The sequence below is a fragment of the Miscanthus floridulus genome, chromosome 14, assembly GCF_019320115.1.
Source record: "Miscanthus floridulus cultivar M001 chromosome 14, ASM1932011v1, whole genome shotgun sequence".
Lineage (NCBI taxonomy): Eukaryota > Viridiplantae > Streptophyta > Magnoliopsida > Poales > Poaceae > Miscanthus > Miscanthus floridulus.
The window spans coordinates 92278923-92295768 of NC_089593.1; the positions used below are offsets into that span (position 1 = coordinate 92278923).

Genomic DNA, 16846 nt, shown 5'->3' on the forward strand with positions numbered 1-16846 from the left:
CCATCCGTACTAGTTGACCTTGCTTACGTGATCATCTCGGCGAGCATTTCTCCACCGGACAACACCGTACTTGGTCAAGGAAGAGCTCCGATTCTATGAGGAAGGGAACACGGTCTCCGACGACCGTTGTCGCTCTCCCTCGTAGAATCAAAGCTCCTCCTTGATGTCCGTTACCGCTCGACAGAGAACATGCTTGCCGAGCTGAACACGGTCCGCAAGTTCAACTAGTACGGATTTTCTATAATTTTCTAACTATTTTCTAAGTTTTTATTTATATATACTACGTTTAGGTACGGTGATTGACAGACTACTACGACGATATCGGGACATGTGAATAAATAACCATCCGTACTAGTTGACCTTGCTTACGTGATCAGCTCGGCGAGGATTTCTCCACCGGACGGCACCGTACTTGGTCAAGGAAGAGCTCCGATTCTACGAGGAAGGGAACACGGTCTTCCACGACCGTTATCGCTCTCCCTCGTAGAATCAAAGCTCCTCCTTGACGTCCGTTACCGCTCGGCAGAGAACATCCTCGCCGACCTGAACACGGTCCGCAAGTTCAACTAGTAAGGATTTGCTATAATTTTCTAACTATTTTCTAACTTTATATTTATATATACTTTAACCTTCTTTCATGTAAATATGCAAGCTTAAAGTGATTTTGAGCTCAAATTGCTTACAAATGAAAAAAAACCACAATAAAGAACCATAAATATATATAGTGAATAAAATGGCATAAGAAAATGGTAAAAAATGAGAGTATGAGATTGGTAACCTTTACAACTGAAGAATCGACGGAGGAATCGAAGAATGGATGGAGGAACAATGGAGGGAGGGAGGAAGCAAGAACACTACTGCAGTGAGCTTCAAAATGTGCTGAGCTCGGGCTCGGGGAGGAAGGAGGAGACGGCCGATTTATAAAGGGAGAACATTTAGTCCCGGTTGATAGATCCAACCGGGACTAAAGGTAACTTTCCAACCCCGGGCGCAGCCACGGCCCGGGAGTAGACCTTTACTCCCGGTTGGAGCCACCAACTGGGAGTAAAAGTATACCTTTAGTCCCGGTTGGTGGCTCCAACCGGGACTAAAGGTCCCTGCCACCTCTGTCTGGCGCAGTAGCCGTTGGGCAGGGGCCTTTAGTCCCGGTTGGAGCCACCAACCGGGAGTAAAGGTATTTCTAGTCCCGGGGGCAAAAAATTCCGGGACTAGAGCCCATTTTGGCCGAGGATCAAAGGTCTGTTCTCTACTAGTGTTGGTATCATCGGTGGGATACTGGTACGCATCAGGGCAGCTACGGTCTGTGCACACCAGCCCAACGACGGTGCTGCAGGAGAAGGCCATGGCCAGGTTGTAGCCGTCAACAACCGAGATGTCATAGTAATCCTGGTTGTTGCCAGTGCCACCGATGGTGTACTCGGCCAGCGTTGCTGGCGGCTGCCCGGAGACGGTGCAGGAGAGCGCACCAGCGCAATCGCCGGTGTCACAGTGGCCAGTTCCCCCGTTGAACCTGGGAGACGGCATGAGCAGGCCCAATGATCTATCCGTGCCGTGCCGTATCAGGTCACCGTGCCCACCTCTTGGCCTGGGCACGACACTAAACGCTCCAAGCCATGCCGTGCCGTGCCCAATGGCACGACGGCCTAGCAGGGTCGTGCCAACCCGGCACCCACGCGCGAGGCCGGAGGCCATGCTCGAGACCTCGAGTTATCGCCGCGCTGGTGCTGCTGCTGCCCCGCTGCTACGCCCAGCTGTCACTGCACGCTCTCCCGCGCCGCCGCCGCTGCTATGCCATGCCACTCTGCCGCCGCTGCTACGCCCTGCCACCGCCGCCACCGCATAAAGGACAAGACAACAAAGGAATGAGAGGGAGTCGGAACAGCAAACGGGAATGGGAGGGAGTCCGGAGTCACGACTACAAGAGAGAGAGGTATGCGCGTGGCGGCCGAGAGGGATGGATGGGCCGATGGGGACCTGGGAGCTAGGTTTTGGATTTTGTTTATATATGTCTTCATATGCATCCAACGGTTGCAGTTTATCTATGGCCATCCAACAACTGACAATAATCGGGCGGCTATCGTGCCAGCCCATTAGTCGTGCCGTACCCATGCTGGCACTATGGGCCGAACCTGCGGCCCAGGCACAACCCTAGACCGTGCCTATGCCGGTACTGGCACTATGGTCTTCGTGCACGTGCCGTGCTAGTGCCATACGTTTTAGGGCCAGGCCCATGTCGTACCATCGTGCCTGCCCCGTATGGCCATCTATAGTATGTACACTGAAGTTGCTCATTTTGTTGTGTGTATACAATGGTGGCATGGAAATGACCACATGTGCACAAGTCAGCCATCTATACTTTCGAGGTCTAACTGATTAATTAGATGCCCTGGACTTCCACACTTTCTCGTCCAGTTTCCAAAAACTAATCCATCAAATGCACGTACGTGTGCCAACTAGATTTCTTGTGTACAAACATTATACATTGCTCTTGCATTAATTAGTTAACACGCTCCAGTAACACTACTACCAAAACAATTTTGAAGACCGGTAAAAACGTTTAACAGAGGGAGGCAGTACTGCCGCCTCTGACATTTCGCTACTGGAAACCATGAATAACAGAGGCGGGCAAGCAAAAAAACAAAAACAAACCCTGACCTGTCAGTGGCGGCACCTGTGCTCGGGACCGCTGGCCATGCCCGCTATCCAGACTGCCGTCAGCTTGATCCACCGCCACAACGCTGCACTTGCTCGATCCGCCGCCATGCAGCCGCCCCTGCTTGATCCGCGCGCCCTAGAGCCGCGCGTGCGTCGCCGCCGCCGCCATCAAGCATCTGCGTCCGTGCTCTGGTGCATGCATCGTGCTCCTAGCAGTTTGAACAAGGGGGTGGCGCTCCGCGCTATGGTCGGAGGAGGCTCTACATGACTACATCGTGGCCGAAGGGGGCGAGGGAGGGGTACGACGGGGCAGCTCTGTGACTTCTCCCTAGCAGAGAAATGGGTCGTAGTCCTGATTGGGAACTGGCTTTAGTCCCCGTTTCCCAACCGGGACCATGAATCCAGGACTAAAGGTCCTGGCCTTTAGTCCCGGGTCACATAACCGGACTAAAGGTCCATCCTCAGGAGAAAAATAAACGAAATTGTAGAGACACCTCTCTTGCGATGTGTGAGATTCGAACCCAGGACATCTTTCCTCGCGCATAAACTCCTTACCAATTCAGCTGTACACCACATGTGACAGGGTCCTGGACACTCTCCTTTTGAATTAACCTGTGGGGTACCTTTAGTCCCAGGTGGGAGACCTTTAATCCGGGTTGGTGACACCAACCAGAACTAAAAGGTCACCCTTTAATCCCAGTTGGTATTACCAACTGGGACTAAAGGTTGAAGGACCTTTAGTTCGGATTGGTAACACCAACCGGGACTAAAGGTCGACCTTTAGTCCAGGTTGGTAACACCAACCGGGACTAAAGGTGGCCTGCTGCGAAAGCGTGCCAGGACAGGGGCCTTTAGTCCCTGTTGGTAGCTCCAACCGGGACTAATTCTTCCTTTACTCCCGGACGCAAAAAATACCGAGACTAAAGCCCAAAATCGAAGCGGATGAAAGGTCATTTCTCTACTAGTGTCTGTTTAGAGAGAGAGGGGCAGCTCTGTGACTTCTGTTTAGAGAGAGAGGGTGGAGAACGACGGAGGGATATACAAGTGCAGAAGGGGGGCGTGGTGAGAAGGGTGACTTAGGGTTTCTAAAGCCGATATCAGGTTTGATGGGCTTTGTGTGCGGGGCTCAATCTACGGAGATGAGTCGAAATGGCCATTGTTTTTAGAGAGAAACCTCTTCAGTGGTACGCCTCTATAAATTAATTTTGAGGGACAACATTTTGTGGCCGCCTACGTAAATCCATTTTGAGAGACAGACAGTTTTTGGCAACCTTCGTATAAAAAAGTACGGCATTAGTGCAGAACCACATCCAGCTGCGACCATTCGCCTCACTACCGGATACAGGAGGTTTACCAAGTGCCAGGTGCACTCGGCGAAGCCCAAAAAACACTCAGCAAAGGGTTTGCCGAGTGTTACACTTGGCAAATCCTGTATCGGCAAACGCTAGTTTTGCCGAGTGTTTTTTGTCGGGCACTCGGCAAAGACGTTGCCGAGTGCCCAAAAAACACTCGGCCAACTTTTTCTTCAAAAAAAATAAAAAAAAGACCCGCCGACACCACGGCCGCACCACCAGCACCACCGCCGCCACCACGCCGAGGAAGAAGGGAGGGCCCCACCACACCGCACCACCACAATCCACGCCGCCGCCACCAAGCCGGGGAAGAAGGGAGGGCCCCACCACGCCGCACCACCACCATCCACGCAGCCGGCACCACGCCAGTGAAGAAGGGAGGGCCCCACCACGCTGCACCACCACCATGCCTCACCACCACCATGCCGCACCACCACCATGCTGTGCCACCACACCTAGGCCACCATGCCACGTCCGCCACCACCACCACGCCCGTCGCCGCCGGATCTGGAGAGGGAGGGCCGGGAGGGGGGCGGCGCCGTCGGATTCGGGAGAGGGAGGGCCGGGTGAGGGAGGAGGGGAGGGCGGGGCCACGCCGGAGAGGGAGGAGGAAGGGGGCGCCGAATCTGGGAGAGGGAGGAGGAGGGGGCGCGCCGGATCTGGGAGAGGGAGGAGAGGAGGGGGCGCGCCGGATCCGGGAGAGGGAGGAGGGTGGGCCACGCCAGACCCGGGAGACGGAGGAGGAGGGGGGCGCACTGGATCCGGGAGAGGGAGGAGGAGGGGGGCGCGCCAGAGAGGGAGGAGGGCGGGCCCGCGTCGGATCCAGGAGAGGGAGGAGGAGGGGGCGCGTCGGAGAGGGAGGAGGGCGGGGCCGCGCCGGATCCGAGAGAGGGAGGAGGGGGGCGCACCAGAGAGGGAGGAGGAAGGAGGCGCGCCGGAGAGGGAGGAGGCCTTGGCGGCGCCGGATCCGGGCCGGAGAGGGAGGAGGGTGGGGCCACGCCGAATCCGGGAGGAGGATGGGGGCGCGCCGGAGAGGGAGGAGGAGGGAGGCACCGGAGAGGGAGGAGGAGGGGGCGCCAGAGGAGGAGGAGGAGGGAGAGGGAAGCTGGGAGGGGAGGGAGGGAGGGGCGCGCGGCGTGCGGGGTGACGGAGGGGGCGGTGTGTGAGGCAGTGCGGCTTTTATTTCCAAGAAATTTTTTTTTGCCGAGTGTTGTAGATCTAGCACTCGGCAAAGGTTTTTATTTTTATTTTTTTCTTCTCCTTTTTTTCAGAAAAATATTTTATATTTCTTTGCCGAGTGTTGTAGATCTAGCACTCGAAAAGTTTTTTTTTTATTTTTTTTCTTCTCCTTTTTTTCAGAAAAAAGATTTTATATTTCTTTGCCGAGTGTTGTAGATCTAGCACTCGGCAAAGGTTTTTTTATTTTTTTTCTTCTCCTTCTTTTCTAGGGAAAAATATTTTATTTCTTTGCCGAGTGTTTTTTTGACACTCGGCAAACCTGCACTTTGCCGAGTGTTTTTTTACACTCGGCAAAACCCCCTATTGTGCCGTTTTTTTTTGCCAAGTGTTTTTAGCGCAGCACTCGGCAAATCACTTATTCACCGAGTGCCAGAGGCAATACACTCGGCAAACATAAAAATACTCAGCAAATTTGAGGATTCCGGTAGTGCCTCCTCCGTGGTCGTCTAGCAACCTCATTCCCTCCGCCTCCTGTGAGCAGGCCCGGTGCCGTCCACCACGTTGCTTCGCCATTGGGGTGTCTAACAAATTGTTTTGATGGCCTGGCATGACTGTCAGCACTTGTACCCTAGTGTACTTATGAGGAATGGGCTAACAATGAAACATGCGGCCAGAAAAGTCAAGCCCGCGGCATCTTCTAACGTCTGGTCATTAGTGTATCATATGCTACAAAAACTGAGCAAGCTATTAGCCCGACGTTGTCATCGGCTAGATACCGCTCCTTGTTTGCCGTAGGTCAGATACTGCTCGGAATGACTAGAGATTTCGAGGTGTGTCGGATGAGCAACTGCTGCTGTGGTGGTGACTGTTGTGTGCTCTGATGATGAAACATTAAGTTGACCCATTGCTATGTCAGTTTGGGATCAGGATTAGCCATGAATTCCATCATCATTTATTTGAAGCCTTTTCGAGCATCTTCCTTGAAATACTCTCTCATATATAGCTTTCTTGTAACAGTTTTTTTTACATTTCTCCCCACTCGGGGAATGCTTCTGACCAGCTTAACATCCGAGATGCCTCGGACTACCAAGGAGCTCTAGGTCAGACTTAAGATAGTTTAACTTATGGTGGTTGTATTCGTTAAAAAAACTTATGGTGGTTGTAGAAATTGATTTATTTTGGGTCGGAGAGAATATTAGCAATTTCTAACAACTATCCAACCCATTCCTTGGTACTCACATGCACATATCTGCATGCTTCCTATTTATTTGTGGAAGATGTGCTAATTATTTATTGTATTAAAGTTTCACAAAAGAAAGTACATGCATGTATATATACGTTACATACATGCGTGTGGACGATTCACGATCATCTCTTATTCATCAACTTGTATATGGTGGCCAATACGCAGCACTAGGCACTATCGTTCGACCACCGTGCCATCCCTTTCGTCCCCCTCACGGGCAGAACGTCACCTTATAGTTGCTGTTGCCACGGCAGCCATGGGTCTTCTTGTTGTCTTCCGGGTAGAGGTATGCGTCGGGGCAGCGAGGGCCACCGCAATGCAGGTTCATGCCGGTGCTGCAAGAGAAGTCCATGGGCAGGTTGTAGCCGTCGATCACCGAGATGTCGTAGTAGTCGTTGCCACCGTTAGGGTAGCCGATGGTGAACTCGGCCAGAGTCAAGGGCGGCTGCCCAGACAGGGTGCAGGAGAGGGCCCCGCCACAGTCGCCCGTCTGGCAGTGCCCGCGGCCACCGCTGTTGAAGGAGCAGCCGGTGCGGCCCCAAACCCTTCCGGACTTGGTGCCCGCGGGCACGCTGATGGTCCACGTCTGTCCAGGGTTCAGCTGCGTGCCACCGCCCACAGGGGTCGCCGCTGGCCACACAGTGTAGGGGCAGTTGTTCTTGATGGTGAAGGTGGCCGCACTGGCGCAACTGATCATGGCAGCGAGGAGGAAAAGGACCGACGAGGCGGCCGGGGATGCCATTAGTACTGGCCCTCAGGTCAGGATTATTCTGCTGTAAGTGAGGTCTATTGGTTGGAATCGTTGAGGAGTTTTAGTTGTCTGGCCTGAGTATTTATAGAAGTGTAGAGAGGGATTGGTTGAGAAGTCAGCATCGGTGGCAGCACATATATACTGCGATGAGGTTGAACCAGTAGATCTTGAGAATCAAAAACTAAAAATGTCATTTCAAACATCTCACTTTCTTTGCACACTTCATCTAGTAGTAAAAGAACAATATATACCGTTAAATTTTAGAAGAAATTCAGAAAAGTACAAGCACTGACATCAAGTTAAGAACTTTGAATATAGGTAATTAGGTTCCGTCAAAAAGAATACAACCAATTCTCAAAAAAAAATCCAACTAATTGAGCTAAGCTCAGTTCACATACATGTTTGAATCTAATAGAACCATTTCGATTAAGTTTCTATGCAAACAGGGCACAGGGCTGTGTATCCAGAACTTTGTTTGTTTGAGGAGCTATGTATCCACAACTTGCATTGTAGAACTGGTATTGATCCGCTTGTAACACATAGTAATATGCCTTCTCAATTTTGTCTCAGCTCTCTTCGGTGGTAAAAAATGCTCTGGGCACTCTTAGAAAAAAAATGCAATCCAAAACTTTACCTAGCTTCAGCTAAACGTCAACAAGTACACTACCCCTCAACCATGTAGGCTCAGGAGACAAGAAGTATATTTTTTTCAAAAAATAGACAAGACCTCAAACGCATTGAAGAAATATAAGGTCTTATGTCTTATTCATTAACTTCATTCAATTTGATGAAGAGCTTTAGTTGGAAATGTTTGGAAAAATTTATTCTACATTTTGGTGGAATTCTTTCATGTTAGGTAAGCTCGAATTTAATTTATGGCATGCTTCGTCTAGAGATTTGTAAGTGCAATGTTATTGCCGTGGGCATTTGTCATAGATAAATGAGTGGCAGCGGATTTTCAAGCCCTTTGTTGATTTCCGTGTATAGTACTTGATGGTACAAGCGCCAAGAAGATAAGCCTTTGTTTAGTCAAATTCCAAGAGTTTTTGCGTACATAAACAGCTGGTTGCAGAACTGTTTGTGGAAATTTGAACCAATAAGTCAGCAATGAACAACAGCTTGGAGGACTAAGTCATTAGCTGCCCTTGAATGAACAAATATAAGTCAGCAATGAACAACAGCTTGGAGGACTAAGTCATTAGCTGCCCTTGAATTCTTTCATTTTTCCATATCTGGTATTCTTTTTCCATCCGTGGCATGTGAAGACACCCCTACTTCTAGATGGCAGATCACAACTGTATGATGTGTACATTCCAAACACGTATATACAATTTTTTTGCAAATATTTTGTAGATTCTCCTATATATATATAGGGATGGACATGATATATTCATACACAAAATTTTATTATGAAAGTTAACTTAATAAAAAGATAAAAAAACCATTTTTAATGATTCTTAGAGATAGTTCCTTATGTGAATTGACTTAAAATCATTTCCATTAAGGATCAAATTAAAAGGTTACATCATCTTAATATTAACAAGTGGCAACAACTATGTGATTGGATCCTAAAGGCAGAGGTTATAGGTCGAGGCCATGTTGCTAGTTTTAAAGAGCTGTCCATCTCACACTAAAAATGACTGGTATGTTTATATGTTAATAAACACTATAAAAATTATCGTTTGCTACACTGGTACATTTACACTTCGGGGTTTCATGGCATGCTACAGGGGTTTCAAAGTGATTAGAAGTCCAATTTTTAGTACTTATATGTACCCTTCATATCAAGTGCTTATCCGACTAGACCAATTAGATGAAAAGACAATTGTGGTAACTTTTTTTACTAACTCTGTATATGGTTGCACTAGCTATTAGCCATGAATGCTTCTGAGATAATCCAAATTTTCTTTGCCATATATTAGTTCTAAAAAAATTTTGAGTCATTGGATTTGTTTTTTAAATATGATGGCCACATTATTACCTTACAATGTCACAGATCTTGTCCATTATTTCTTGACCAAATCTAAGAATTGTACTTTATCACTTGCTGAGTTTTCTGTGTTCTTCACAATATACCAGTACTAGTTTCCTATCTGACAATTGCATTGGTCATTTACTAGCAGCATGTGAAGCACACAGTTGGTAAATAGGCTTATTAGTAGACTGCAATATGAAACACTTAAAAGAAGTATATGTAGACCATTTGGGCGGTAAAATTTATGTGATATGAAACTACAAATCGTGTATCCTTTACGTTGTTCTCGCATGTTAGTGCCCTGTAGGTTGATGTTTATTTCTGCACATTGCATACCATTTGTTTCATTTATTGCTGAATATATTTATCCAAATATTTATATATTATAACACCCTAAAACTTGCATAAATTTAAAATAGGTAAATTTGATTTAATTATGTATTTTGTGAGCATTTAGATTTAGAAAAAATAATAACTTTGTTAAAATTAAAATCAATTATAAGGTCTAGCTACATGTTTGTGCATACATGCTGCTGCATATTTGTTTGTGATGATTGGGTTTGATCAAAATTTCAAAAAGATTTAAATTTGAGTTGAATTTGAATTTCAAACTGAAATTAAAAAAAAAGAATTCTTCCTCTCCTCCTTTTTGGCCCAGCTCCCCTTCCGCAGCAGGCAGCCTACTTCTTTTCCCTTCCTTCCTCGCTTCCCTCTCTCCCACAGCGGCCCAGTTTCACTTGGGCCAGCCCAGCCAACAGCGCCCGTGCAGCCGCCCCTCTCCCACGCCTCTCTTGTCGCTGACTTGTGGGACCCGCTTGTCACCCGTCCTCTTCCTCACCATCGTGTCCAACTCGGACTCTCTCCGCCGCCACCAGAGTCCGCGCCGCCCCCGAATCAGCCTGATTTGGCTTGCCCCGCACGTCTCCCCGGCTTTAAATACCGACTCCCCTATGACCGCCGCCTCCCCATTGAGCCTCGGAGCAAGTCGCTGCGTCGTCCTGAGTCGCCGCAGCTCGAACCCTAAGCGCCACCGTAGTCCCATCTTCGTCCGCGGGAAAAAAAACCCTTGGGTGAGTTCGCCATCGCCTCTTCTTGCTTCCCGACCTCTCGGTTCACTCTGCCATGGCCCATAGGCGTTGATTCATGTGCGCCGGCAAGGTTCTCCTCGCTAGCAATGGTGGACCGCCATGCTCGACTCTATTCCGGCCGACCGGTTTCTCTCTCTCCTGCTGGATCTAATCCCCACCGTTCAACTTAGATCTAACGGTCCAGATCGGCCAATACCCTTTTAGCTAGAAATTTTGCATAAGAGCCCCTCTAGTTTGCTAATTTTAAACCCGCAGTCCACTCCAGATTCAAAATCCCAATTTTGATTTATTTCAATTCGAACTAAATCCATCTATTTACATATTTGCCACTGATTTTGTTTTGCTCATAAAAACTTTGTTTTAACTCTGATTTGATCTATTCAAGTTATGTTAGATTTGTAATTTAGAAATCTACATGTTTATATTAAGTATGTTTTCAACTTTTGAAATTCGAGATTAGATTTAATCTATTATCTTATTAAAGGAAATCTTGTGTAATTCATAACTTCTTTGTTTTAGCTCCGATTTTCGTAATCTCTGCGTCTGTGTGTTCATAGCGAGACGTCGTTTTACAAATTTTTCATATTGATTTTATGTTGATTGGTGTACTGTTTTAATCTATAGCCTTTGTTTGCTATGCATGATTGCTTCTGGATGCTTGTATGTTGTTGTGATTATTGAGTATAGACGGTGAGCAATTCGTAGGTGATCAAGTGTACTACTTTGACAAGCTGGATCAGTAGGAACACTTTGTTCAAGGCAAGTATTGCATGGGATCATCCTTGTTTCCTATCAACTTTAATACATTTAACTCATATTGCATGTGTCACCTTGATAGGGATTTCCTAGAATTATACTAATGCCTTGACTCCTATGGGATATGCATTGGGTAGCATTGCTAGTGCTCAACTAAACCATGATCGAGTAACTTGACTAATGGTATATGCAATAAACATTAAAACATGACTTTTTAGCAACTTGGAAAAAGGGGGCCGAAGTGTTTAGCTACTTTTTAAATGCTTCAGATTCCTCTCCCTAAGGACTTATCTGTAAGCGAACATCCGGGACTTACGATACAACTATGAGGGCTATATGGCTCTGGCTTTAGCTCAGTAAGAGGACCTTTTTCTAGCTTGTTAGTGGTTACCTTTATGGCACAAGAATGGCTTGCCGAATCGGGTATAGTGCGGTCTCTGTCCCCATGTATATAGGCTGCGCGTCATTGTGCCATCGGGAAGGGGAGCTCTACATCTATTTGCCGAGTGAATCTAGCAGCCCTAACTTGTTAGACAAACCTTTGAAAGGCTTCATAGTGAACCCGACCAACCTTCCTTGGTAGTGGGTCAAGAGGTTGGCTGCCTCGGATGAAAAGGGTAAATCACAACTCACAGTGAAAGTGTACAACATCTGCAGAGTGTAAAACTGGTATATTAGTCATGCTCATGGTCACGAGTGGCCTTCGACCATTATGGAATAGATGATCACTATTAATTATCCGTTTATGCTATTCATTATTCATATTTACATTGATCATGTGTTTTAATTGGGATTATGACAACTTGTTGCTACTCTTATGCTAAAATTATGACAACTAAAAGCTAAATGTTGTTACACCTGTGTTAAGCCTTTAAGCCTCATGAACCCCATGTTACACTTGTGGAGTACGATATGTACTTACGCTTGTTTATTTTTATTATTTGGATACAAATCCTGGATGGGTAACAGATTGCTATGGTAATGATGACTTTCCTGATGATTACTAGACTTGTGGTCAACCAGTTAATGTCCCTGTGATATGGAGCTTCCGCGAGAGATTTTTCTTTATACTTCCGCTACATTTATGTGAAAACTCTGTCATATTATACGTGATGTAATAAACACTTGTGATGATACTATCTATAATTTGTCGACTTATGTGTGACTGATCTCTGGGCGCACATAAGATTATACATCTTATTTTATCAATAAAATCGGGTGTGATAAATTAGTATCAGAGCTGTGTTGACTGTAGGACGCAAGGCTAGTTAGTAATGGTCGTTTTACCCTCTTTTGCTTCCCTCATTTCATGCTTACTACTCCACTCTTGTTAACTGCTAAACTTTATGCTTGTTTCGTCTCATTCTGTTATAAAAATTATTGTTTCTATTGTAACTAAATCTAACTCTGTTGATGCTTCGTGACAATAAGACCATCCGGATCGGCATCGGAGGCTACTACCCGCTTTGTGGATTGTATGAGCCCATGGAGCCATGTGAGGAGGAACCCTAGGAGCAGGAAGTTGACTCGCCAGCACCTACGCCTACACCTATGCCTAAGCCACTCTAGGACTCTAGGAAGAGCCTGAAGAAGAACCCGAAGAAGTGGAGGTTGTTGTATTGTCTGATGATGAGGAGGAGGAGGCCATTCAAGAAAATCAGCCTACCCCTACCATGGGATGGACTACAAATATCTAGTACAAGTCGGGGTGTGAATCATTCGTTTCGCACCACCAACTTATGGGGATTCTTCAGACCTTCTACACTGATTGGGACGTAGTTGTGGAGTATGTCTGCGAAGAACATACGCACCATCTAGAGGACACTTATTGGAAGACTAGGGCATGCATCTCCATCAGGGATGAAGCGAAGGAAGCATACCAGCTAGACGCGAGCTAGTCGCATCATGCTCTATCACACCCCAAAAATTCTGATTTTGGGTTGTGCATAGATAACACTAAATCAAATAAATAATTTCAATGTTGATATAAAATTTCCCAAGTTTAGTTTAAGGTAGTGCAAATTTAGTTGTAGAAAAAAATGAATTTTCAATCTTTTCCAAATTAATTTGATGGGTTTTGCTTGATGTAATGTTTGCTTGTTGTGTGACTTGGTGTAATGAGTGAGTAAAATTTTCAAAACACGTTTAGTAAGTCGTTTATCTGTCTCTGGCTCGTCTCTATCTTTTTCTATAATCAAATTCCTGCTTTCTCGATCCTAATCTTTTCGTTCGGAATTTTTCAAGATCCTCTTCATCTGCTCTAAATCATTCCTTTGAGTTTCTTATTTATTAACTTATCTCTCAAAACTTTATTTAGAGTGAGTAATTTTTATCGCTTTTTCTAGAACCTTTTCCTATTTTTCTATGAGCATAATCTAATTTTTAGATGCTCCAAAATATCTTTTCATGAGCTCTAAATACTTTATTTAGGTTCCTCATGTTGTAAAATGTCTCTAAGAATTTTCCCCGAATTTTCAAAGCTTTTGGAGTATTTTTCATGGCTTAAATATCAATTCTGGACTTTTCTAGAATTATTTTAATCCCAAAATTAATTAATTCCGAAAATAATAAAATATCTCATTTTCCCACCAACCCTCAAAGTTCATGTGCAATAATCATAATAAATCTCAAAGGCCCATGCATTTATTTACTAATAGGCTTTAATGATTATTTAGGTCCATTAGTAATGGTTGAGGGTGCAACATCAATTAGTACCATATTCCTAGTTGATGTATATATAAGGAGTTCTCCTTCCTATATATTTGTACCAGCCCTTTGAGCAAAGCACACTAGAACTACGGTAGGGGAGCCCCTAGTTTGGAAATCCCTAAGGTAGTAAATTAGATTTTCCCACTTTTCACTTCTACGTCGTTTCCAACGTCTCACCTGTGCCACCATCGGTAAGCCTCCCCCAGCCCCCTGCAACCAAGCTCCCTCCCTCTTGTTCCTATTGAAATGTCACGTGAGATGGATAGAGGAAGAAGACGAGGTAATTACAAAATTGCCACTAGTTCATAATATCTCCATTGTTTCTTCGTTTTAATTCTGTTTTGTTTCGTTTAAGTTGCGTTAGATTCATTTTGACGTGATCTATAAGTTAATAGCGACGTTTACCATATCACATGTTTTTCAATATATTGTTAAATACTAAATTGATTAATACACATGCAACTAATTTCTAATTAAAAAGCAATGTAGGTGTTAAACTTATATATTTCGTACATAAAAGTTAATATGATTAATTGTAAACTTAAATGTGTTTTAATTATACTTAGTTTAAACTCATTTAGTGTTTTCACATGCACTTTTCTTTTTGTAAATTTAAAGTTTAATTGGATTAAATGATACATGTATGTTTATGAATCAAATACGATTTGTCTAACCCGGCTTTTAGAATTAAAATATATTTTATCTAATCTGAATTAATATGCTTCACATGGTTTTGCTCAATTAAAATAAATCAAGCATGTAGGCTTTTCTTTTCATTGGTAATGTAAAACTCCCGGTAGTCTTTTCTTTTAACCATAGCTCTGTTCTAGTTGTTACTTGTGACATTGTGTCTGTGCCAAACAATGCTACGTGTTAGCAGTGACATTTAACATGTCTCATATCTCGTAATTTTATAAGTTAAATGTTAATTGGTTTAATGGTTATGCAACTGGGTTTATAATTAAAAGCCACTTTGGTGAATACATCGGTCTTTCATAAATCACTATCAATATGATTAATATCAACATTAATACCTTTTTAATTTATAACATGCTTAGTTTGACTTCAAAACATGATGCTTTTGTTTAATTTTTGTCACATGTCCTTTAATCTTTCCGGTTAAACGTTTAAATGACCTAAATGATATGAGATATTTTTATAAATAAAATATAATTAGCTTTAACTTGACTTTTGAAACTGAATATGTTCTGAGTAACCTGAGTTGATACTACTCACATAGTTTTTTTAATTCATATTGTATGTGTCACCTTGATAGGGATTCCCTAGAATTGAACTTATACCTTGTCTCCTATGGGATATGCATTGGGTAGCTTTGCTAGTGCTCAACTAAACCATGATCTTGTAACATGACTAATGGTATATGCAATAAACATTAAAACATGACTTTTAGCAACTTAGAAACAGGGAGCTGGAGTGTTTAGCTACTTTCTAAATGCTTCATATTCCTTTCTCTAAGGACTTATCTATAAGCGAACATCTGGGACTTACAGTACAGCTGTGAGGGCTACATGGCTTCGGCTTTAGCTCAGTACGAGGACCTTTTCTACCTTGTTAGAGGTTACCTTTATGGTGTAAGAATGGTTTGATGAATTGGGTATAGGTCAGCCTCTACTCTTATGTGTATAGCCATGATGGAATTGGGCCATTCGACAGAGGGTTCCTATATCTGTTTGTCGAGTGAATCTAATGGCCCTAACTTGTTAGCCAAACCTTTGAAAGGCTTCATAGTGAACCTTGCCTGCTCACCTTGGAAGTGTTTTGAGAGTAATTAACCCAGGCATATGGGTATCAGGACTCATAGTGAAAGTGTACAACGTCTGCAGAGTGTAAAACTAGTATATCAGCCATGCTCACGGTCATGAGCGGCATTGGACCCTTATGGAATAGATGATCACTATTAATTATATGTTTATGTTATTCATTAATCATGTTTACACTGATCATGTGTTTACTATGGGATTATGACAACTTGTTGCTACTCTTATGCTAAAATTGTGACAACTAAAAGCTAAATGTTGTTAAACCTGTGTCAAACCTTTTGGGCCTTATGAACCCATATTATATTTGTTGAGTATGACATGTGCTCACTCTTGCTATTTCCCCACACCCCTAGACTTTAGAAAAGTTGCTCCAAACATTGATGGAGTTATGGATGAGTTCCTAGAAGACTGATACAAGTGCTAGGCATATGATACCCCCACTCAGCCGTACCTATGAAAGATGGAACCTAAAGATTAGCTACCATTCCGTGATACTCTGATGTAATTATTAAATATGAGTATATTTTTGTTATATAATAAAGCCTTGTCTCTTGAGACTATTGTAATTTGTTGGCTTATGTGTGTGACTAATCTCTGGGCACACATAAGATTATGCATCCCATTTTATCCTTAAAATTAGGTGTGACATGCTCGTCTTGCCACCATGGAAGATGGCATAGAAGATGCAGCCGCTGAAGCCTGCATGGGTCTCCGTGGCCGCCGTTTTGAGGATATGAAGCAGGACCAATATCGATTCCTCTCTCGCTAACACCCTGAATTGGACTGGGCAATGATGGACCCTTAGGGCATGGATCCAGCTACTCAAGTGATGGTACACTTTGGCTGTGAGTTAGTAGGGAAGATTCGGCGACTGAAAGATCAGTTAAAGGCACAACAGGAGATTCTTAAGAGATATCAACAGGTTATAGATGACCAAAGGGTGAGCCTCAACCTTCCAAGGATTTATGAGAAGCTTTCCCATAAACCTCGCCCTTAGGTGTTGGAATTCCCTTCTATGTAATAAGAAGTTAGTAGCACGGGTCAAGTTGAGTCAAGTCAAGTCTAGTAGTGTGGTGTGAACTTTGGTGTGCCAAGTTGATTTATTATTATGTTTATGTGTGAGTTAGATTTTTGTAATGAGTGTTGGAACTTTGTGGGCATGTCCACAAGTTCCATAGTTAAGAATATTAAGTTTAAGTTTAATGAATAAATAGTTGGTTTTAGTACATCTTGTTCTTTGGATCTATTTTTTGGAGCAGTCTGCCTTATCTCAATGCCCATCTAAATCTACTCGACCAAAAATTATGGAATTTTTATGGGAATAACTAGACTTAAGTATATTTCTAATGCCTCT

General features: G+C 44.2%; 2 protein-coding genes across 2 annotated transcripts; both read right to left on the reverse strand.

The window, feature by feature from the left end:
• Positions 1-4462: 4462 nt before the first annotated feature.
• Positions 4463-5759, reverse strand: LOC136504006 (vegetative cell wall protein gp1-like). The gene is made up of 2 exons (XM_066498902.1): positions 5701-5759; positions 4463-5183 (listed from the first exon to the last, which is right to left on the reverse strand). Exons 1-2 carry the CDS (start codon positions 5757-5759, stop codon positions 4463-4465), a joined length of 780 nt encoding a protein of 259 aa, XP_066354999.1.
• A 527-nt stretch (positions 5760-6286) lies between these two features.
• Positions 6287-7217, reverse strand: LOC136505054 (thaumatin-like protein). The gene has a single exon (XM_066500136.1). It carries the CDS (start codon positions 7172-7174, stop codon positions 6644-6646), a length of 531 nt encoding a protein of 176 aa, XP_066356233.1. The 5' UTR covers positions 7175-7217; the 3' UTR covers positions 6287-6643.
• Positions 7218-16846: the final 9629 nt, after the last annotated feature.

Coding starts and splice junctions, on each gene's coding strand:
- LOC136504006 (XM_066498902.1), bottom strand. CDS start 5,759: ATGGCGAAGCAACGTGGTGGACGGCACCGGGCCTGCTCACAGGAGGCG. Junction 5,184..5,700: donor CAGGAGGCGGAGGGAATGAG/GTTGCTAGACGA, acceptor TGGAAATAAAAG/CCGCACTGCCTCACACACCG.
- LOC136505054 (XM_066500136.1), bottom strand. CDS start 7,174: ATGGCATCCCCGGCCGCCTCGTCGGTCCTTTTCCTCCTCGCTGCCATG.